The 25,336-nt window shown below is 34.5% G+C and overlaps 1 protein-coding gene across 8 annotated transcripts in view; it reads right to left on the bottom strand.

Annotated features, from left to right (window-relative positions):
• Window positions 1-25,336, bottom strand: part of zmat4a (zinc finger, matrin-type 4a) — a 259,922-nt gene that overhangs the window by 22,576 nt on the left and 212,010 nt on the right. For all 8 annotated transcript variants that reach the window (XR_012406880.1, XR_012406879.1, XM_073952205.1 and 5 more), the window contains one exon: window positions 6,254-6,350. Coding sequence is in view for 6 of the 8 variants with exons in the window: in XM_073952205.1 (XP_073808306.1) it covers window positions 6,254-6,350 (97 nt within the window). In the remaining 2 variants the exon portion in view is untranslated. The remainder of the gene's footprint in view (window positions 1-6,253; window positions 6,351-25,336) is intronic.

The raw sequence follows: 25,336 nt of genomic DNA, 5'->3' as shown, positions 1-25,336 counted from the left end.
CACACATAATCTAACTAATTGAATGCTTTAGTCTTGTTTGAAACCTACAGGTAAATCTGTGGTCACACTGCACTTTTCGCCCCATAGACTTCCATTCATATGCACACGAATGCTTCATACTGGAAACACAAGCTCGTGCGACAAGTTCCGGAGTTCTTTGCATTGCAAAGTTCAAGCTTGGTGAACTCTGATATGTGAAATCACATCAGGTGATAGTGTGAGACCAATGAAAGATCAAAACATGACCTCTCTGTACAGAAATTTAAAATATGGACCAATCGCCTGCTTTTTAAAATGTCTAATCATCCTGTGTAATCCCGCACCTTTTTACAGCGCTGTATGACAGAATTTTGCATGCTCAAACTCGAGTGTGACCCCGGCATGAGTGTGTTGAAGCAGGGTTGGACTTAAACTGTGCAGGGCTGCGGCCCTCCAGAAACGGAGTTTAATAACCCTGGTCTAAGGTGAACTTAGGGCTGGTCCAAATCCACTTATATCATTTTAAGAATGGGAAAAACATCTGTGTGCCCAGTGCATGGTCTAAAAATGTTGTCCCTATTCTCTTAATGAGTTGAGATGATTTTGATTTATGCAATGACTATCCATTATTTTTATTTAAATGTAGACAATAAATATTTGACATTTTAATCCTTACATTTGTCATATTTAAAGATCACTGTGTGTGTAATAAGATACATGTATGCACACTGTGGACCTTCCAAAGTGCATATCACTAACACGCACTTCAAATAACAACAAAAAAGTGCTTATACTGTACGGTGCACTTCATATCGGTTCATTTCATGCTTATATCACCATACACTATTACCTGCTGCATTGAATTGAATTGAATTGAATTGAATTGAATTGAATATATCACACAAACACTGTTTGACAGAGATTTCCCATTTATCAGCGATTCGATGCCCTCAGACAAACCTGAGAAATGTGTTCCCACAAATTAAAAGAGTCTAATGGAGAGTGGATAATACACACATCCCTCAGAGCTGAAGTCAATTACTCAATACAAGGTTGTTCTCAATTTGGCAGAGGCAACATTTTTGTCTTGTTGGCCAGGCGTGTGTTTGATTGAGCGCAGAAGGGAAGGGGATGAGGTTCATTCAGTCTATTGATCAACAGTCTTATCACTTCTTTTATCACCAGAGGGTCGTTTGTTTCTCCATCCCCCCACAAAAAGCAAAAAATTATTGTTTTATCACACACACATATACACACACACAATGAAACACTTCTGCTTTCCTGAGCTCATATAGCTCTAAAATAAACTGTTGTGATGAACATAAGATCAGTGTCCTGCTAATGGTTGAAGTGTTGACCGTTTTTCTGTTAATCACTGCAAGGATCAGCAATTTATGCAAACCATTTCCAACACTGCAGGCTACAGGGAGCAGTATATTTAAAGCTATTTTCTCTGTTAAATAAATAAATGAATGAATAAGTAAGGCCAAAAGTTGTCTAAAATTTAAAAAGTTCACTGAGTACATATTCTCATTTTCTTCTTGTATACCTCTCTAACTCTTATGAGGAACACAGGAGAAGATATTTTGAAACAAATGTACATAAACTCATGTGAATGTGTGCATTTATGTGTATAATATTAATAATAATGAGACCTATTAACAACTGTGTATTATTTTATAAAATGTGTAGCAGATCAGGGGTTTAAAATTGGGATACACGGAAATGATTGGCAAAAAAGCTTTAAAATGTTTGAATAAATAACTGCTCTGTTATGGGACTGCATTTTTCTTTGCTGCACAAAATGTAAAGTTTATATGCCAGTTGCCTCCAGAAATATACATTGTTGGGGGTAAGGTATTACAAGATACGTGAGTTACGTAATAATATTACTTTTTCTATGTGACAAGTAAAGTAACACATTACTTTTAAAAAATGAAGTAATAATATTAACTTTTTTGAAAATGTTAATTCTTAGTTAACTTTTAGTTTAATTAATTTGCTTTTAAAAATAGATTGCTTATGTAAAAGTAGTCAAAATGAATCACAATTGTTTTTGTATAATCTATTTGAAATCTTTTATGCTCTCTTTTACAATATGTGCCTATTGCTGTTTTGTTTATTATGCCCATACTGCTTGTTTTTATTTTTTCTTTAAAGCCCTTTGTGCGGCCTTGTGGCAGTTGGAAACGTGCTACATAAATAAATTGGACTTGAACTTGAATAACGCGGTCAATAAGAGAATGTGTTCATTATTTTGAACGCATTGAGGAAGAGGGGATTATAGTCTCAATGGACAGTGATTTTACCTAAGACAAATAGTACAAAAGTAGCAAACACATTGCTTTAAACGTTCAATAATCTGTATATACGCCATGTATAGCTCTGGGGTCAGGAAGTTCTCAGATAATCTAATCTGATTATCCTAAACTAAAAATTTTTTTAAGGTAAGGTGTAGGTTATACAGTGTGTTTTTAATTGCAGAGCTCCTTTATTAAAAAAAAAGAAAGAAAAAAAAGAAAGAAAGAGAGAGAGCAAGCCTCAAATAGGTAATAACAAGTACGCAAATGTCAAAAGTAGGCCTGGGTGATTTGACCTTAAACTAAAATCTCAATAAATTAAACATTTCAACTTTATTATAATTAATAAATTATTATTTTATTTATTTATTCATTGTTTTGCCCTCATAGTTCACTGACAAGTTTTGTACAGTAAGTATGCTCACATATTACATGTGAGAGAAATTTGAATATAGGTTGCATTACTTGCTTTTAAAATAATCGAAGTAAACATACTATCTATTATCTACGATATTTTATTGAACATCAAGGCTGAACAACTAAAATTAAAACACACATTGCCTAAAACACGGTTCTCCACGCCACCCACCCTCGTCACCGCTACAAACTGACCAATCACAAAGCTTGTGCTATGCATCGTTGTGACATGTAGTTACATTTTTTGAGAGGTGTGCGGGTATGCGAAGGCTGCGTTGGCTGGTAGCTGTGCGCTTGGCAGAAGTATATCAGAATGATATAATAAGTATAAACATAATATAATAAGTATAAATCAGAGAGCGGGGTCATGTGACTTCACACACAGGAGGGAAAGTCACTGAAAAAATTCACTTGGAAAAATAAGATCGATTATAGGTTCTGAATGTCAATTTCGATTACTTTTCAATGAATCACCCATCCCTAATCTAAAGTAACTTAAGGCATTACTAACCATAAAAAGTAACTAAGTAACGCAACTAGTTACTTTTTTTAGGGAGAAACTCAATATTGTAATGCATTACTTTCAAACGTAACTTTCCCCAACACTGGACATGAATAAATATTAAGCTTACTTAAAAAAACAAAAAAACAAAACAACAACAAAAAAAAAAAAAAGCAGGAGAATATTGCCCTCATTTGCTACTTTTGATAAATATGACAAGTTTTAGCTATGGTGCTTCCCTTGTCAACTAGAAAAAGGACATACTAATTTAATGTTTAGGATATATTCAGAATGTAAGCACAACTGCATTTAAAATAGTAGAAATAATCAAGATCCATGATAATCAAGGATTCGACGCAATTACTGAACACAAAAAGTGTTCATGTAAACATGGCTAATATGTATTTGTTTCATTCGGTCAATTCATGGAGGTTGTCCACTCAAAACAAAATAAACAGGATAAGGATCAGCAGGCCGAGTGCAGGACAACCCCAAAACATCTGCAACTGGATCACAGCACAGGGAAAACATCCATTATGACGACAGAAGACTATAAAAGGCCAGTACATACAGCAGCTATTCAGATGGAGTCGGAATGCGCTTTTTATAAAGAGCTCAGAGTTATGGAATAGCTGATTTTATGTAGATGTTTAATTAGCAGTGGAGAGCCGACAGCTCAGTAAAATCTCAGTTTTGGATGTGTTCCTAATGTATGAACAGCCAGTGACCCAAATGTGTGTGTAAACAGAGGAACTGGGGTCAGTACCAAAACTGCTGATTTGAAATAGCTTCACATACACTTGGAGCAGGGGAAGTTCTGATTAAATCACTAGGCTACAGAAGATTTAAAGAGCCCCTATTATGCATTTTAAAAGGCCATTAGGTTTTGGGCCTCCAACAACAGGCTGATATACATGCAAGGTCAAAAAACACATTATTGTCTTATAATATGGATTTGTTTTCACCTAATTTTTTTCAATAATTCGATTCGTGCTTTCCAAATCTCTCCTTTGCTTGACACTAATCTGCAGTGATTGGTCTGATGACCCAGTCTGTTGTGATTGGTCGTCTACATTTAGTGAAAGGCAGAAAAGAAAACATCCACCATGTCTTATCAACAGTGCCTCGTCCTGACAACATACAGTAGTACACTACCTGACAAAAGTCTTGTTGCCAGTCCAAGTCTTTAGAACAACAAATTTAAACTTGACTTCTAGTAGATCATTTGGTGTTAGAAGTGGTTTATATGAAAGGCTAAGACCTATAGATTACGCTCATTTTATCTAAATAAAATATGGTCATGCCTTGATTATTAAATTATTTAATTAAGACTTGTTGTTATTAAATTATTTAATTAATATTGTGTATGACCCCCATGAGCTTGGAGGACTGCATCCATACATCTCTGAAATTACTCATATAACTTATTAATAGTCATTTGGAATGGCAAAGAAACCATTCTTGCTGGACTCCCAGAGTTCATCAGGATTATTGGATTCATCTTCAATGCCTCCTCCTTACCGCAGACATGCTCGATAATGTTCATGTCTGGTGACTGGGCTGGCCAATCCTCCACTTTGATGTGGAGGCTAAAGTATAAGAAGAAGTGCTATCCTGCTGAAGAAATTGCCCTCTCCTGTGGTTTGTAATGTAATGGTATAGCACACATGTCTTGATACTGTATGTAACCCCAAACCATGATTTTTTTCTTTACCAAACTTGACTAAATTTTTGTGAGAATCTTGGAATGATTGGGATGATTCCTCAGAAAAATCTACCTTCTGCCACTTTTCTAAATGATCAACTAGAAGCTATTATTTGTTGCTCTTACAACTGGGATAGACGACAAGCCTTTTGTCAGGTAGAATATGTGTGAGCCCATGTGTGAAACTTTATCCCAAGTAATAACAATGACACACATTCAGTATTAATTAAAGAGCTTGCTGGAACAGCTCATCCCATTGACATAAAAGTGAATGCAGTTTTTCCACATCTGTGTAAGAACAGCTGATTGTGGCCATAGGAACGACAAAAATCAAGAAATCGCAAACAGAAACGCATTTAAATCAGTAACGTAAGCAGCACACGTTCTGTTTTCCACAAGGTTTTACACGTAATATGTGAATAGCACCATAAAGCAATAGTGAAGCTATTACAAGTTACAAATCACAATTAAATACATATTTTGCAAACTAGAGAACACAAGGAGGCAACCATTTTAATCACACATAGAGGTTGTGATCCAGAGGAAGAAGAAACATATACAACCTAAATAATGACAAAGTCCCATACAGTAATAGTCTCTGGTGCTGATCCTTCCTTATCCTAATAACAAATGGCCTGCAGATCTCAGGTTGCAGGGTAGGTTATTGTATGATTCATCAGAAAAATGACACGAACAAACACAGCACGAGGTTGGCTTTATTGTGATATTGTAGTGAAAATAAACTTCAACCATTTATTCCCCACGGCTCTGCATCTTGAGCCATGACCACTCATCTTCAGTCATGATTAACCCCATCCCCCACACCCCACCACAGTGTTTGAAGGGAAGATGGGTTTCTGGTTCCGACACTTCTTATGACAATGTTTCGTGTCAACGTCAATGCGAAATGACTTAAGATTTGACACCAAGACGATTTATATAAACGACTCTGAATCGACTCTTCTTTTTTTTTTTTTTTTTTTTTTAATCAATAGTTTTAAATACGGTGCACTTTCAGATTTAAACCTCAGCTGAATGTTTTCATTTACTTTGAGCTGTGTTATACACTGCATGGAAGCTAATTTTCAAAAACCCATAATAAGCGCTCTTTAAGTTAAGCATCATTCATGTAAATATTAATGCTAACTCATTTTTTTATTTGTATTATTTGTATTTGTGGTAGATTGCATGCACCTCAGTATCTGCTCTGCTTGTTTGGCATAATTTGCTCTGCTTTAAATTGGTCATCACAGAAATCAGCTGTTGCTTTAAATATTTTTAGATGTGCTCATCACAGTAGATCATTCACATGTAAATATGTCAGAATTTTCATTTTATTTTTGTACTTACTTGTTTTGGTGCTTTGAGCCCTGCAGGTGTGCATGATACTGTGCCACTGAATTCAGCGTGACACTGCAGACGTCACATGTGTAGCAGCGTTTTAGACCTACAGAGAAAGCACAAGCATATGTTTTGTTTTAGCAAGTATACACAGAAATGCACATAATCATAACCTTACAGTCAATTTATGGAAATCCAAAAATCTATTACCAATGATGAATCCTCATCATGTAGGCAACACATCTTGTAGTATCATGACATTTATGACATTTACACTCTTAAAGGAATAGTTTACCCCAAACTGAAAATTGTACCATTAACGGACCCTTCCAAACCTGTTTCAAAGCTGGAAACATGTAAAAACTGTCTTCCATGGTATTTGTTTTTCTTACTCATAAAGGTTTAGAACCAGCTGAGGGGGATTAAACAGTGAATACATTTTCATCTTTTAAATATTCCTTTCAAAAATTTCCAAAATATTTTTTTTTTTGCCAGAGAACACCATTTTGAATTTCCAAAGAATCGTGAACAGTTCTTTAAAAAAAATGAAAACATTTGTTTTTTACTCTGAAAAACAAACTGTAATCTAAAAGAACCTTTAATAATCTAAAGAACCTTTTTTTTTTTTTACTTTTGTAGATTGGTTCTATGATTGTAAAACATTCTTCATGCAACCATCAGTCAACCATTTAAAAACTTTATTTTTAAGAGTGTACAGGACGAAATAAAAAACAGATTATAATATGCATTCACCGGCCATTCACCTTTATTAGGTACACCTTACTAAAACTGGGTTGGACCCCCATATGCATTCAGAACTGCCTTAATCCTGTGTAGCATAAATTCATCAAGGTAGGTACGTTGGCACGATGCTCAATTGGTACTAATGGGCCTAAAGTGTGCCAAGAAAATATCCCTCACACCATTACACCAACACCACCAGTCTGAATTGTTGATACAAGGCAGGATGGATCCATGCTTTCATATTATTGATGGCAAATTTTGACCCTACCATCCAAATATTGCAGCAGAAATCTTTTGCTGCTGTAGCCCATCTGCCTCAATGTACAACGTGTTGTGTGTTTATAGATGCTCTTTTGCATACCTCAGTTGTAATGAGTGGTTATTGAAGTTATTGTTGCCTTTCTATTAGCTGGAACCAGTCTGGCCATTCTCCTCTTACCTCTGGCATCAACAAGACATTTGTGCCCACAAAACTGCCACTTGCTGGATTTTTTTCTATTTTAAATCCCCATGGATCAGCAGTTTCTGAAACACTCAGACCAGCCCATCTGGCACCAACAACCATCCCATGTTCAAAAACACTTAAATCACCTTTCTTCCCCATTCTGATGCTCGATTTGAACTGCAGCAGATCATCTTGACCATGTCTACATGTCTAAATGCATTGAGTTGCTGCCATGTGATTGGCTGATTAGAACTTTGCATTAATGAGCAGTTGGACAGGTGTACCTAATAAAGTGGCCGGTGAGTGTATATTCATTCATCATATTTTGGAGTGACGCATAAAAATCAGCCTCTCCTTTGACTTTTTTTTTTTGTCCATCATGCTAGGCTGAAAGCAGAGTGGTCAATAAAGTCTTCTCGTGTGATTGGCTTGAGCAGGAGGTCTGATTGGGGAATGAGACGATGCTCGTCTGTGTGTGTGAGTCAGTGGAGACTCACACGGGTCACTGAGCGCCTGTGTTTCACAGTTCTGCCTGATCAACTCTCCTGATTACCAGACCCTGAGGGAATGAGGGAATGTGTGTGTGTGTGTGTGTGTGTGTGTGTGTGCATGTCTGTGTCTTTGCGCGCATGTGTGTGTGTTTGTGTGTGGAGAGAATCAATTAAACAGATATAAACATGGAAATGCCAAGGCTTTGTACTTTTTTGTTTTTATTTCTGTTTTTAAAAACAAATATGAAATTGCAATGGAAGATCCCAGCATGAAATGAGATCCATGTTGAGGGACTTTTGAGGAAAGGAGTCTCCTGTGTTCTCTTGCATATGTGTGTGTGTGCAGTATGTGTGTGTGTCAAGTGACATTATAAATATTTGAGAAGGCCATGTGGCTTGCAATGCATTTTGGGGTACTGATGTTGCACCCAGAAGAGTAGAAACCACCATGCTGTTGTGGCGATATAAAGGAAGTCAGAATAAAACATGGCTGAAACCGAATAATGCTTTACATTATTGCCATTCAGTGTGGGCAAAGCCTCTTTAAAACTTTAAAGATGCTTATATGTCAGGCCCATGTCTTTCGAACCACCCCAACCACCCTGGCCTGTATGTTAAAGTAGTTCATACAGGGAATTGTAAGATTAAAAATTAAGCAATTACAGCACTTTTCAATCACAGCCCTCATCTGGCTACAAAAACATACAAAATTAAAACTCTAATTCAAGATGCTCGGAAACATTATTTATGTCAATATTTAGCTTCAAAAATAAGCCCCAATGCATGCATGCATGTATGAATGTATTTACTGGAGGATTAGTAAATCATTTGATCAGTGAATTGCTGATGTAGATGCTCTGTCATTAATAATGGATGTCCATGTGCGGTGAATCTTTGAGTACAGCCTGAGCTTAATTTGCAACACTGGTGTAAAAACACCAATTAATCAAATATCCGAAGCACAAATTTATTCAAGTGAGACTAATATTTTGCACAGGTTTAGTAAGAAGACGAAAGAGTTGACATGATTTTTTATTTTAAATGTAGTACACATTCAGAATGCTTAATGCCAAACCCAAAAATAAACACAAATCTAGCCAATATAATATTTGTAAAGTTGGAGTTAACAGTTCAAGTATTCAAGTGGTATATTAAAGAGTGAAACTGAATGAAATTCTAAAACTCTGTGGAGATAGTGACAAAATAACTAGTTGAAGCTGCTTAATTTTACAATGTACAGTTGAAGTCAGAATTATTAGCCCCTCTTTAATTTTTTTTAAATATTTCCCAAATGATGTTTAACAGAGATTTTCACAGAATGTCTGATAATATTTTTTCTTCTGAAGAAGGTCTTATTTGTTTTATTTCCGATAGAGTAAAAGCAGTTTAATTAAATCCTTGAATCAAGCAAAACAATTTGCCAATGGGCTAAGAAAAATGGTCTTGTTTTTGATTTAAAATAGGATTATTTTGCTTACCCCATTTTGCTTGTTTAATGGAAAAACTCTCTTAATTTTGGCATATTATTTCCTAAACAAAACAATACATTTTTCTTCTTTAGAAAGTGTTTCTTGATTTAAGAATATTTAGATATTCAGACTAGAAACAAGACAAAAAAATCTAAGTATGAAAATCCTTTATTGCAGTGATCACTTAAAGTTATACTTGTATTTAGTTACTCTGTGCTACACAAAGTTTTTCAATGGCATATATTTTTTAGGGGAAAAAAGAGGAACCCAAAATTCCATTCAAACCTTTACATAGTATCTTTTGTGTGCGTTGACACTGAACAGGAAAAAGCTTGTGACTAAGGTGACATCGCAACACATTGACTCTTTATTAGTGTGAGTTCCTGCCTGTGCCCGTTATGGATTAAGCGTCCTGTGTAATTGCTGTCATGTTGCACTAATGATATAGCAGCTGAAAAATGGCCTTTGCACTTCCCTTCCTCAGCAAATGGATTTAAACCCAACGTCTGGAAGATAAGGGGATGGACAAATTAACATCTTACTGTTAAATCAATATCATGCATAACTGTACACGTTCTCATACATCTAGAGTGTGCAGCCTCTGTTGATATGCATTTGCTGTGTATTGCAGCAGGTTGTTCAAAAAAAATAAAATAAATAAATAAAATAAAAACTGACACTGACAGACTGGGAACAAAGCTTCCCTTTCGGCTGTCCCAGTAATCCCCAAGAGTCTGATTATTTCTGCCACTGGGTCGCCAGCAAGATTTTTTTTTAAAAGTTGCTAATCACATCAGCAACAGTAAAACTGAAAAGCACAGCAAAAAATGTCCATTCCCTCCACAACTTTTTTATATGTCTAGATACACAGTCATAAACTAAATATTTTTTGGACTTCAGCAGTTTAACATTTGTACGGTGTGCCAACAGTTGTCTCAGGTGGATGGCCAAGAAAGAATCTGCAGATTTTAATGCATTTTCTGCACTAATTCTGAGACAGGCTGGTGAGGGCTGCTGAATTCTGTGTAAAAACAACAATAAAAGCCTCTTTCACACTTGGAAATACATGGGTCATGTGTGCTGGGCAGAGTTAAGCAAATCACTTCCAAAATGTAATATATATATTACTTGTTACTGTCATTTGAATGCATGCAGTTCAGAGTATCAAAATATGACTGTTTCTGAAATGTATTGTGTCACAAATCTTTTGTATTACTTTTACCAAAATGACCACAGAATATGACTACATTTACAAACAATAATTTTGCCATTAATTATTCATTGAAATTTCTGTTTGCAAAGAGCCACATTTACCATGCTGGTTCAGAGCAGAAGATGCTCATATGTTTATAATTGTGGTGCATGTTCTGTGTGTGTATATCTTGCAGTGATGTCCTTATATATCATTATTTTATTTATTTATTTTCTTTTACATAAAATGGACATTTTATAAAGCTACCCTGAGATGGTCCTTCATTTTTGTATTGAATTTCTGAAGCAAAAGAAACAAAATTCCTGCATTTACTAAAACCCAACAGCACAAAAATGTAGAGGGCCTTCAAATGTAGTTTTTTTTTTTTTTTTCTCAATGTGTTATGATGGACTAAATGTTTCTGTTGAAAGTGTTTTGATTAATGATTTGATTTTGAGACATGTTTGCAGTGTTTTGTTAGACATGGTGTATTGTGTTAGTTTATTATTGTATTTTGAACATTAGTTTAGAGGTTTAGTTTACAATGTGTGATTTTGAGCATGAAATTAACCATTTTGCCAATCGTGTGTTTTAGGTGTGTCAATGCATTAAGAGTTTTTGGAAACTTGTTAAATGTATTGAAAAACCTGTCATAGTCATTGCTAAAAAACTGTAAGTAGTACACTACAGACTAAGTAGTTCGCTACAGACTACTGTAGAGTGTGTGATGTGGTTTTCAGTCGAACAAGCACAAACATATTTTGTTATTTATTCATCACATTAATAAATTATTTTTATTAAATAATTTACCTGATTATTTTTTTTTCATTTGCAAAAAGTGGCAAATTACACCTACAAGAGCACAGGCATGGGTTAAAATACAGTGTGAACCATTTAACAATGCTGATCTGGATTCTGATTCTCGGTTGATTCAGGCAATACATCAAGCTGCAGCAACAGTAAATAGACAAATTATTTAACCCACAGTTTTTTTCAATAATGTATACAGCGTGAACGTCTCATGGTGTTGGTGCATTCTTAAAAATAACATTCTTTAATACATTAATTATGTTGTTGTACCTTTCAAACCTGCAAAGCTTGTAACAAGTAATAATATTACAAAATAAAATATTAGTAATGCATTATATTACTGCATTACTATATATATACTATATATATATATATTACATAGTATATATATATATATATATATATATATATATATATATATATATATATATATATATATATATATATATATATACTATGATTTCAAAGATTTGCATATTATCCAATGTTATTACTCAAATTAATACAAAAAACTAAATAAATATTCACATAAGTAAATAAAGAGATTGCATGATGGGCTCAAATCTGTGTGAATTTGCAAATTTTCTGCACGCCCAGATTCTGTGTTGGCCTACAAATACACTGTAAAATCCAATTAGTAAACCTTACTTTTAAAAAAGCAACCAAACCGATTGCCTAGTTAGGTGAATTAGGATGTAGTAAGTAATAACAAGTGCCTCTCCACTGTACACTTTCTAGAGATTTCCAGTAATTTAAAACAAATTTCCTCACAAAAGCTGTTTATTCAGTAGTCATGCCACTCTGCTATTGGCTTCCATTAAAACAAAACTCTGGTCTCCTTCCTCACGTACTGGCGTTAGTATTAGCTGTTACACCTTTTCAGACAATAATTTCCGTCTTGTCATCTATTGACTTTGCATGCTTCTTTCTCATTTTCCCCACACGGGACTGGTGTAGTAATGTGCATGCTTTTTGTTACTAACTTAGTTCAAGTGAGTTAATTGTTATTTTCACTCTGTAGGTTACTGTAACTTGAAAAAAACTGGTAGGAAGTATGTATTTTAAACACTGAGTAAAGCTAACTAACTATATTTGAGTCAGGAAAGCCCAATAAGTTAAGATAACTGATTGCTACAAACCATTTGAGTTAAAACCTTATCTATATGAGAACTGTGAACTCACTCACTCACTTTTAAGTAATGGGGTATTTAATTAACTCATTACCTTCAACACCGAGTTCAAAACTGTTTTCAAGTGAGTAGAATTAACTTTAAGTCAATTTTGAGTTAACTACACTCATTTCATTTGATAAAGTTGACTGTTGGGTTTCACAGTGTACTGCAATAGCATTACTTTTGTAATGTGTTACTCCAAACACTGGTTCTGGGAATTGATTTTGGTTGATTGACACTGCCAGTGATGTTTCGCAATATGTGGTCATCTGTCTAACCAGCAGAAATCCTGTGATAACAGAATGTGATATACTATATAATGAAGAAGTAGAAGAAACGTAGAAGTGTTTGAAAACATGCCATTAAAAAAAATAAAAAAACTTTTCATACACAACCGGATCTTTTAAAGTGAGTTTACAAAGGATCTCGGTTTTAGGGTAGATACTAAGGAGTTTTCTTGTCTCTACATTTTTTTTTCCACTGAATGTTCTGTATTTAAAGCATAAGCTCAAAGAGATTCACTATAACTACGCCATCACTGCAACATCCCTGACAGCATTGGTTTGCTTTTGTTCACACAACACCCATTTCCGGACTGACATCAGCAATGTTACTACTCCAATGATTATTCTCTGTATCTATCCTACAATATCTTTGGAATCACACAAAAGGCACTCTTTTTTTCGGAATCAACAAGTATTGTGAAAGAAGCTTAGTTGGCCTGCATCTGTAAGTAAGAATTAACATAAGATGTCCATGTCACGAGTCATATAATGAACTATATTTAATATTTAACATTTGCTTACATATCTTAAATGTATTTTTAAATATAATTGTAATTTTTTATGCACTACAATTTAGGGAAATATGTCCAGAATTTTGTATAAAAGGCTACGAACTGAGTCTGTTTACAGCTTTTTTTTTTAAAAAATAGTTTTTAATGCATAGCAACTAAGAGGTGTAAGACCCAGCATCAAACAGTTCAAGTATTTTGCACAAAATGAATCAACAATGCTTATTTTTTCAATATTGTTTCAACCATTTACATGCACTTTTCATTTGTATCCATAAATTATGCATACGGTAATTGCAACTAACCCTAAGCAAATCTATTCCTAACCCCAGTCCAATAGTAAGTACATTTTGTTGATCAATAATACTCAGTACTTAATTGCATGGTCAGGAACTCCATAAAATAAAGCGTAGTCTCCCTGCTTGGTTTTGCTGGTACTGATTCATTCTAGGCTCCTTGATGACCACGTATTTTTACAGACAGTGTGTTTTAATAATGGGATAAATACACCGACCCCGCTGTTATTTCCCACACAGTCCTGGGTCCTGACATTGAGAGGATTTGGCAGAACTTTGTAGCTTGTGGTGACTCCCGGCTGGCCTTTTGACAGGCCGCCTCTCAAATGCTTTTTGAAAAGGTGAAATAATGGAGCAGTGCCGGGAATCCATCAATGTTAGCCATCCGTTCCGCTTGTCGTGCTGCCCACAGAACACATGAGCAATGAAGAGTCAAACAGTGAAGACTCCTATGAAGTCTCTTTCATCTGTGTCACCCTTGTCTCAGATTTATGACTGTTAGCACAGAACATCTTCCGGAAGGGAATAGAGGAACCACAAGTGTAATACATGAACCAAGATTGAATGTCGCCTCTTTGTTATACCTGTTCCCTTCAAGGTGTATATTGGGGCTGTCAGAAAGTAAATTGTAATTTCTAAACCAATTCTCCATTTTTTTTGTATTCATTAATATTTTTGAATATAACATTCATTTTGTTGAAGTATTTTTAGCTAGTGTTACTGTTTTTGGTTTTGATGCATTTTTCACAATACTATTTAACAAAAGTTAATGCATTTCTCAAAACTTTAAAATTAGTCATTTGTGCACATCATAGTAGCAGTTTCTCATTCCTTCCAACCACTTGCAAATGCTTTAAGACATGCATCAATCTCTTTCATACAACTCTCTGCTGTTTTATAACATTATCATCTGCTTATGTCATGTCAGTCAAAATTAACTAAACTTGTGAATTCTGAATAGTCATTTTATATAAAATTAATAGTCCACATTTCATTACTTGAGTCATTACATACAAAAATGTTGAACTAGCCGTCTATAATGTAGCAAATTCTAAAAAAAAAACTTTTTTTTCCCCCTGAAAATGTTTTCTAAATTGAACAATTTCATGAATGTTTACAGGCCTGTCTATGTAAGTTGGTTCAGTTCCAATATCTACTGCAATATTGTTTATAGTTGTGCACAGCACTACACATTGGGAGTTTATGTTTGTTGTAAATAAGGGTGTATTTATTCTTTTGCACAATGCTTGTGAATAAATTAGGATTGTAAAGAGCAAATGCAGTAAACATGTCAAACATACATATTCAGTGTCTTGTACTCAGACACCTCACTTAATACAGTGATGTCTAACTTTACTGTAGTTTTCAAATGGCTGTGCAAATAGCATCTAGTGCTGTCTTTAGCATTTTCAGGACGTGTTACCAAAATCTGACTTCTTTTGCATTGGAAAAATGCCATCTTGTTCATGAACAATGGTCTCAGGACTTTTCATTTTGTTGACACTGACACTTTGACTGATGTGAATACTTGCTTTTGAGGAGTGAGCTATCCATTTTGAGCAAGTGACACGCTTTTGTTTTTCAGTTTGTGATAATTGTTTAGAGAAATGCATTAACTGTTGTGTAAATGTAAATAGTGTTGTGAGAAATGCACCAAAGCGACTGAAAAAAGCTTAAATAGACAGTACTAGAAGACACAAAACACTGCTTAGTTGACTACTGGTGTGTCATTTGTCATTTAAATTTCTTGATCCAAAATGGAATCAGATAGTCAGATTTATGGGTGGATGGATGGATGGATGGATGGATGGATGGATGGATGGATGGATGGATGGATGGATGGATGGATGGATGGATGGATGGATGGATGGATGGATGGATGGATGGATGGATGGATGGATGGATGGATGGATGGATGGATGGATGGATAGATAGATAGATAGATAGATAGATAGATAGATAGATAGATAGATAGATAGATAGATAGATAGATAGATAGATAGATAGATAGATAGATAGATAGATAGATAGATAGATAGATAGATAGATAGATAGATAGATAGATAGATAGATAGATAGATAGATTTGTTTATAATAGTCAGTGTTTGGAATAGTTATTTCTGAAAGTAGTGCATTACAATATTGAGTTACTCCTTAAAAAAGTAACTAGTTGCATTACTTAGTTACTTTTTATGGTTAGTAATGCATTACGTTACTTTTGTGTTACTTTTTTTTTAGCTCTGCAATTAACAACGCATTTGTATAACTTACACCTACATTTACCTTAAAAAAAAACATCCAAAAATAATATTTTAGGATAATGTTATCTGAGAACTTTCTAAGGCCACAGCTTTACATACCATACAGATTATTGAAGGTTTAAATCAATGTGTTTGCTACTTTTGTACTACTTGTCTTTAGTAAAATCACTGTTCTTTGAGACTATAATCCCCTTTTCCTTTTCTTCGATTCAACATAATGAACACATTCTCTCATTGACTGCGTGATTCATTGTGACTATTTTATTTTAACAATTAATTTTTTAAAAGCAAATTAATTTGATTAAAAAGTAACTTGTGTAACATTTTTTAAAAATAACTAAAATATTATTACTTACGTTACTTTACTGCTTACTTACTTTACTGGTAAAAATTATATTATTATGCAACTCACATCACTTGTAATACATTACCCCAACAACAACAACAACAACAACAACAACAACAACAACAACAACAACAACAACAACAATAATAATAATAATAACAATAATAATAATAATATTATTATTATTAATAATAATAATAATAATAATAATAATAATAATTATTATTATTATTATAAGAAAAATAATTAAAAAAAATTTTATCAATTCCAAATTTCGCTAATTTTTATTTATTATTATTTGTATAATTGCTTTTTTAAATAGCATTTTCCTTACATTCTGAATTAAACATTGTCCATTTGTCTGAGAATGTTATCCTAAGTTTGTGCAGTAGCTGGAATGGAACCAGCAGCTTGCAGAATCCCTGGAGCACAATGATGTTTAATGATGCCTTCAGGGGTAATATTATCACCTCAGGCTTCTGGTCTCGTCAGGGATCATAACACCACTGAACTGAGACATGCCCTGGGATACACTTACTGAGATCTCCATCTGTCCATCCTATAGTTTATCTAACTTTAACTAGTTAGGATAATAGTGCGACTATTCGTCACTAACCATTACACTTTAAAAGTCAACTCATTTTCCCATCAATAATTATATAAAACAAACAAATTAACAAAATGTGAGATATTGTAAATGCTTGGCTTTTTAGCAAATCTTATGTCACGTGATATAGCTGCTTGATATTTCTATTAGAAGAAAAATATTTTATTCATTAAGGATGCCCTGAATTACTACAATTCAGCATTTTTGTTAAAATAATTTTTTAAAAACAGCTGAAAATGCTGTTCGTTTAACCTTCTAACCATAATCAAAAAATATTAAAAAAAAGGGAAAAAACGTACCTATCATTCCATAAAAACTTAATTAATCAAAAAACTTAAGTAATAAATTCTCATATTAATAACTGATCATCTACACTCACTGGCCACTTTATTAAATACACCCTACTAGTGCCCGGTTCAGACCCCCTTTTGCCTTCAGAACTGCCTTAATCCTTTATGGCATAGATTCAACAAGGTACTGAAAATATTCCTTAGAGATTTTTTGTCCATACTGACAGGATGGCATCATGCAATTGCTGCAGATATGTCGGCTGCACATCCATGATGCGAATTTCCCATTTCACCACATCTTCAGACTTATCAGACCAGGCAACATGTTTCCAAACTTCTATTGTCCAGTTTCTATGAGCCTGTGCGAGTTACTGTTGCCTTTCTATCAGTTTGAACCAGTCTGGTCATTCTCCTCTGATCTTTGGCATCAACAAGATATGTTCTCTTTTTCGGACCATTCTCTGAAAATCCCAGTAGATCAGCAGTTTCTGAAATACTCAGACCAGCCCATATGGCACTAACAACCATGTCAAATTCAAAGTCACTTAAATCACCGTTCTTCCCCATTCTGATGCTCAATTTGAACTGCAGCAGATCATCTTGACCATGTCTACATGCCTAAATGCACTGAGTTGCTGCCATGTGATTGGCTGATTATACATTTTTGTTAACGAGTAGCTAGACAAGTGTACCTAATAAAGTGGCCGGTGAGTGTATATTTTAAAATTAATAATAATTGAGCAGCAAATTTGCAATAAATCCATTTTTTTTTCCAGCACAGTTGTAGTAAGACAGTACAGCACAAGTGTTCTGGCAGGTTGATCATTTATGAACTAATGCAACACTGGTTCATCTATTTTTACCTCCAGGCATCTGCCCTCCTGATGGTACAGTACAGACTCACTTTGACTCTCAGTGAGCCAGGAAAAGCCAAGCATATGTTTGTCGAGAGAAATGAGGATTCGGAAGACAGCAGTTTTATCCACTTACATCACTGTACAAGTGCAGTGATTCATGCAAGAGCATCAGGCCAAAGGTCAAATCCACAACATCCTGCCATGATAAGGACATGATCAAGCACTAACCTTGAATCAGCATGTTTGCCTTGTAAATTAACCATGTTTTTTTTTTTTTTACTTGTGATTACACCGATTTGTCATCAGCTGTGCCGTGTGGATATAAACATGAGTAAAAATATGCTAAACAACAATGAATGAGAAAAATATGCCCATATTTGTACAGCGACAGGCAGATGGCATCTAAGTGGTGGGTAATTCAGCAAACGCTGATCCACTTCTGCTCCAGAAAAAAGACACATCAACCATATCAAATTAAAAAAGCCCTTAGCTAGTGCCTGTATTTAGAACTGACAAAACAACACAACACAATTCAATTAGCATTATTAAGTGATTCTATTTAGACATTAATAATTACAGCACCTCAATAATGAAGTTAAAGTATCAAGAAAATAACCCCCACTTCCCAGTAACTGTAAAAATGTTCATAATTGTTAGTGTTATAATAATAATAATAATACTTATTATTATTATTGTTATTATGATTATTATTACTATTATTAGCATTACAGGCAACAATCAAAAAACAGGTGCAAACAGGTACAAACAAGGAAATCCGAAGGCTTTGTCAGGTAACAGGCAGATGGTTGATACAGGCGAAAGACAGGGTAAACGATTAAACAAAGCAATGATTTCGAAAACGTAGAAACTATACCAGGAAACGCTTTGTAATGTTACAGGATGATAACCAAACAAGACTCAGCAAAGAGAGTGTCAAAGTGAGCCGTATATATGCGTGAACAACTTTAGCTGTGTGAGTGTAATCAAAGGAGACTTGGAGCAGGTGTGTGAGTGTGTGGTGCATGACAGGACTTGTAGTTCGGATGGAGGTACTGTAGGATTGTAGCCTGTGTAAATATGAATGTTCTCCAGCGATCTATGAGGGTTAGATCACTGGTGATCGTGACAACAAGTAGTATTGTTGTTTCATATTTTTTTACACAGGAAAGAGTAAATAATGACACAATTTTTAGCTGAACAAAATTCTGACTATAGTTGACATGACATTTTATATATTCATTAAACACTTTTTCACATTATTACAATTTTAAAGACTAAAAAGTCAAAATCATTTGAGAAGATAGAGCCATTATTTATTATGAGTATGTTTACATGACAACAATATATCCAGACAAATATCTTCTTTGAAGTTTCACAAAGTCACTCTAAGTGTTGGGGGTCTCCCAAAAGTCTAGAATTGGTCACTTTTTTTGTCCCATATATGACCCCCATTGTTTTGTTTTTTTTACTTCTAATGCCATATACTCATTGTGAACATAAATGTTTGATGTAGACCAAGCAGAATCCCCTTTCTGCTTTTGCTTCGGCTTCACATCAACTTGCACTCATGCTATTTCCATCACCACATCTGTTTTAGTTTTGGTAAATGCAAACGATTATTTTTCATGAGCTGATATGTGATAAAATGTGACTAAGTTGTCATTTACTTTAGTTAAAATGATGATTCGCCCAAAAATACAATTACCTCATTATTTACTCTCCTTCATGTGGTATAAATCTTTATGAGTTACTTTATTCTGCTGAACACAAAAGCAAATATTTTGAAGAATTCTGGTTTCCTGGACCCATTGACTTCAGGGGGAAAAAGACTTTGGAAGTCAATGGATACTAGAAACAAGCAATATCCTCTTTAGTTTTTTTACAGAAAAAAACAACTGAATGGCAGGTAAATGATGGGATAATTTTTATTTTTGGGTGAACTACTGTACCAGTAACTAAGCAGCCCATATTAAGGTTATTTTTTTATTTATACCAGGAGTGCCCTACCTTTTTCTTATAAAGGGCCAAAAACCAAACTTGATTGAGGGCTGTGGGCCAAAGTTAAAGATACCAAACTGTATTACATTAAACTTTCCATGGGTAATTTCTATTTTTTTTTGCGTAATATTTAAAATATTATAATGTTTTATAATGAACTTATTATAGCAAAAACATATTCCCATTTTAACACAATGAACTTCATTACTAAATACACTAGTCGAGCTGCTCCTGCCTTTGCCTTGATTTGCTTGCTGATGTCTTGTGCATCTGTCAAGTGACAGTATTTACATTTTAAAAGTCTGATTCATTTACAACATTTAAATCAAACATTTAATTTAATTTGGCTTTTTTGTAGCTTCTCAATCAAACAAAGAAACTAAAGGTTACACTCAATTCGAAATGATGTTTCTGTCAAAGGCATTCGCCCTCAACCAACTCCCCATCATTTTTTTCAGATGAGATGGCAGGCCAAACCAAAGGTTATTATGGACCAACTTTGGCCACCTCTGATTTATACAGTACATTTACACTAATGCTACAATACAGACTTTTGCTGTTATTAACAGCATGATTCAAATTTACTTTTTACACGAGAAGCAGAAAAAAAGGGAAACTATTTGTTAATTTATTTAGAAAAATTCTGACTTCTGAGGAAATTTTAACGTGACTATATTTAATTTTTCTTTACACTTTATTTTTTAGATTCCAAAAAATATTTGTGTTTTCTCCTACAATTGATGATCTAATAAATTCAAGTAAGGTACAGCAGTGTTTTTCCCCAGTATTTCTTTGTTAGTTTTTTTTTAAGTTAAAACTCTTCTAACAATATTTATAAAACTGAAATATACACTTACAGTTTAAATAAATATATGTAAATAAATAACGCAATTCTGGGGTGTTTCTAATTCATTAAATAGTTTTCATGATACAAGCAGACCATCTAATCAAGCACAAGCACAAATCAGTGCATAAAATGTCACAAAAACTCAGTATTTGCAACAAAATTGTAAACTAATTTAACTGAAAAAGGCTCCACTTTTTAAGCAAAAGGTTGAATAAATCCCCTTTAACACTAAAAGTAAACCACCTAAAATGACATCTTGGTTGAACGAAAACTCAGTATTCACCAACACTCCTCGACTAGTTTGAGGGAGGCACGTGACACCAATCAAAGACTAAAGGGCTGACTGTAATTGCACAGTCCTTTAGAGTGAAGATACTGATTACCAGACGAGCCAAATTATATCTCTAAACTTGTCTTTCCAATTAACCAGCAGGACTGTGTTTGGATGGATGGAATTTGTCACAGTCGCCGTCTGATTGGGCTCGGTGATGACACTAAAAGAAACTCAGAGAAAAGAGCCATAATCACTTCTGAAATCATATCAGTCTGCATTATATCAGCAATCTCCATTATAATGAGGACAGCTTAGCTCACTTGATTGATAGCGTGTGAAACTTTTCCTCAAAGGCAAACCAAAACATTAACTAAAGTCCAGCTTTAAATATTAATTTCAGACACTGCATTGCAAAATATATGCCAACAGAAAAATAATGCATAGTGAAAACATGATGTGAAATTACACATATCATATTAAAATGCTTACCATACTGTCCTTTTGTTAATAAAAACTCTGTTGAAGGTTACATTTTGAAGGTTATTTATTTTTAATAAGTAAAATGGAACAAATACTTTGAATATAATTCCCATCGCAGTATTTTCCCTTATTATCAGAATCAAACTGTAGCATGATAGCTGTGCTTCAGAGATTTCTTGTGAAAAAAAAAAACAGCCACTATGCATAATTCCCAACAAACCACATTAGAATAACAGCTCAAACCACAAGAGCTTTTCTACCGCTTATAACAGAGAGCTGTTAAAAAAAGGAAAGATAATCCCCATTTTCAGCCTCTCCTTCAAAACGACTATAGATTGGCCCTCTAATGAGTTAGGTTTTTGTTCATTGTTAAGTATGAAAAGGATGAGCGGGATGAACGTGAGAGTGAAAATAGCAACTACAAACTCGTACATGAGGAAAATGACTGTGAGCAAAAGAGGAAGAGGTAGAAAACGAGGTCTGCTCTTCACTTCACTGCAGAAAAACTACAATTTAACAGGACTCAGACACCTATTACTGAACACCCCAAACACCTCAGTGTACTGATGTGCTTTAGTCCCAGAGCAGAGAACATTTCTGTGAGAACTAAATTCATCTGCGCCAACACAACTTGGTTCACTATATCAAACTGTATGGGGAGACTCAACAAATGGTAATAATAAACATTTAGAAAGCGATGTAATACTTTCAAAAATCGTGATCGCAATTTAAATGTCAATGCCGAATATCCGATGGCCAAAAAGTCATGATTTTTTTATAAATTGTTAAAACATTACTGTCTGTGATGCAGCAAGTCTAGAGACTGTTGTGTCCACTTTGATTTTGTATAAAATTCAACTTATTTTGTGATAGAACTAAAAAGTAGTCGTAAACGAATGTTCTTGCCAAACTTCAAACTTCGACACATGCTATCAATGTCTGATGTGAAAAAGCTTATTTATGCTTTTACGACCTCTCGGTTAGACTATTGTAAAGCGTTACTAGACAGTTGCCCTGTTGGCCTAATTAACAAACTTCAGCTAGTTCAAAATGCAGCTGCTAAAGTGCTTTCTAGAACAATGAATTGTGGTCATATTACTCCAGTTCTTTCATCATTGCTTTGGCTCCCTATTAAATATTTATTATTTTTTAGTCCTGAACGGCTTAGATCCACAGTATTTGAGGGAGCTCCTGGTGTATTTTAGCCCCTCACGTCCACTACGCTCAATTAATTCTGGACACTTGATTATTTCCAGTATATCAAAAATCAACTGTAGGCGGTAGATCTTTCTCATAACTGGCACCTAAACTCTGGAACAGCCTTCCTAGCACAGTTCGGAAAGCATAAACACTCAGTTTAAAACTAGACTTAGTACACATCTCATAGACATAAAACATAAATGCTGTTGAATTCCAAATCCTCTAAAGAATTGTTAGTCTGCATTATATAGGGCAACCAGAGCTAGGAACACTTCCCATCATAGCTTGAACCGCATCTGCGCTTATGTTAGTCTATTTTTTATTATTACTGAGGTTTCCATAATCCTGGATCAGGCATTATGCTGAGCAGCTTTGGTGGTCATGAAGAAGTAGAGAGCATGAGACTGATTCCTGAAAGACCCCAATGACAAACTTTCAAGTCAAGTTTTGAAGGGCCAGCCTGTTCATCAGCCGGTGACCTCTCCCAACTGCAGCTTCTGCACGCCTACACTGCAGCTGCACAAGATGTTTGGCCAGAGGAGAAATGGCCGTGCCCAATAGAGCCTGGTTTCTTTCAAGGTTTTTTCCTTCACTTTCATCAATTGGTAAAGTTTGTTCCTTTCCACTGTCATCACTGGCTTGCCTGGTTTGAGACTTGTGGGGCTGCACATGTATTTGCTTTTCAGTGTTTGGACTTTCAGCAGTGAAAATTAAACCACACTGAACCGAACAAAACTGAACATCAACTCTGAAAACTGGACTGACACTTTCAAATGACTAGAACGTCTATGTTAAGCTGCTTTGACACAATCTACATTGTAAAAGTGCTATAGAAATAAAGATGAATTCTCTCAATTCAAATAAGTAGCTGTTTGGACCTGGAAACAATATTCCATGTCACAACTTAATAAGCAGACAAAACGCAAAAGAAAAAGATAAGTATAAAACTAATATGACATCAAAATCAAACAAAAAGTGCTACAGGGATAGTTAATGTGTCAGTCCTCTTTGGGTAAGGGATTCATTAAGATAAACAACAAAATCATAAGTCCAAGGCACTTGAAAAGTTTTTAAAGCCTTTATTAACATGGCCATGCTTTAAATGCTTTAAAAAAATCCCTTTTCGAGTGCTTTGGATTTATGATTTTGTTGTTTAACTAATATGACAATTTGATGTAATTTATTTATAAAACATTCTACTTCTAAATATTAAACTTAACATTTATCCAGTCTTAATATGGTAATGCTGTGTAATTTCTGTTTTGTATATTTAAATATCTTCTGATCAGGACATTGTGCTAGTTGTGCCTAAAAAAAAGAAAATCACTGGTCAGTCAATATCAATAACAACATTGATATTAATGATTATGTATATCAAGGCCATCCAGTAGATAGCAGACTGTATACACTCTAAAACGATGTTTGGGTAAATTGACAAACCCAAGAGAAAACTTAACCCAGCTGTTGGATTTGTCCATATTTTGCTCAAAATTCGGTTGAAATTACACAGTCTTTTTTAGAGTGTACATATAATTATACATAATTTAAATATTATGCATTTAAATAACTTCTTGTAAATACATTGTGCAAGTTAAGAGGAAGATATGACCTCCAAAACAATCCAAATCAAAATCCAATCTAAAAACAAAACAAAAACAACTACAACAAATCTGTCAACATTGCAAAACCAATAAATCAAGTTGTATTAATAATGTGAATATACATACAGAAAAAAACAAACACTGTAAATAATAATAATAATAATAATAATAATAATAATAATAATAATAATAATAATAATAATAATAATAATAATAATAATTAGTAGACGAGGCAGTGGCGCAGTAGGTAGTGCTGTCGCCTCACAGCAAGAAGGTTGCTGGTTCGAATCTTGGCTCAGTTGGCATTTCTGTGTGATGTTTGCATGTTCTCCCTGCCTTCGTGTGGGTTTCCTCCGGGTGCTCCGGTTTCCCCCACAGTCCAAAGACATGCGGTACAGGTGAATTGGGTAGGCTAAATTGTCCGTAGTGTATGAGTATGTGTGTGTGGATGTTTCCCAGAGAGGGGTTGCGGCTGGAAGGGCATCTGCAGCTTAAAAAACTTGCTGGATAAGTTGGCGGTTCATTCCGCGGTGGCGACCCCGGATTAATAAAGGGATTAAGCCGACAAGAAAATGAATGAATGAATGAATAATAATTAGTGACTTTTTAAAAGTTGAATTAAGTAAAAGAAATATTTCAACTTATATTACAAAAAAGTGACTTGTTTAAGTGCACCAGACATTCAATAACTTCAGATCAGTACATCCTGTGCTATAGGGATTACCTCCAGAATGTACTTTATTCATTTCATATATTCATTCATTAATTTTCCTTTGGCTTAGTCTCCTACTCATCAGGGGTCACCACAATGGAATGAACCACCAACTATTCCAGCATATATTTTATTCAGCAGATGCCCTTCCAGCCACAAGCCAGTATTAGGAAACACCCACACACTCTCGAATTCACACACACACAC

The sequence above is a fragment of the Danio rerio genome, chromosome 5 (genome assembly GCF_049306965.1).
Source record: "Danio rerio strain Tuebingen ecotype United States chromosome 5, GRCz12tu, whole genome shotgun sequence".
Lineage (NCBI taxonomy): Eukaryota > Metazoa > Chordata > Actinopteri > Cypriniformes > Danionidae > Danio > Danio rerio.
The sequence above is the reverse complement of the archived record's forward strand: the minus strand, read 5'-3'. Positions and strand labels throughout refer to the sequence as shown.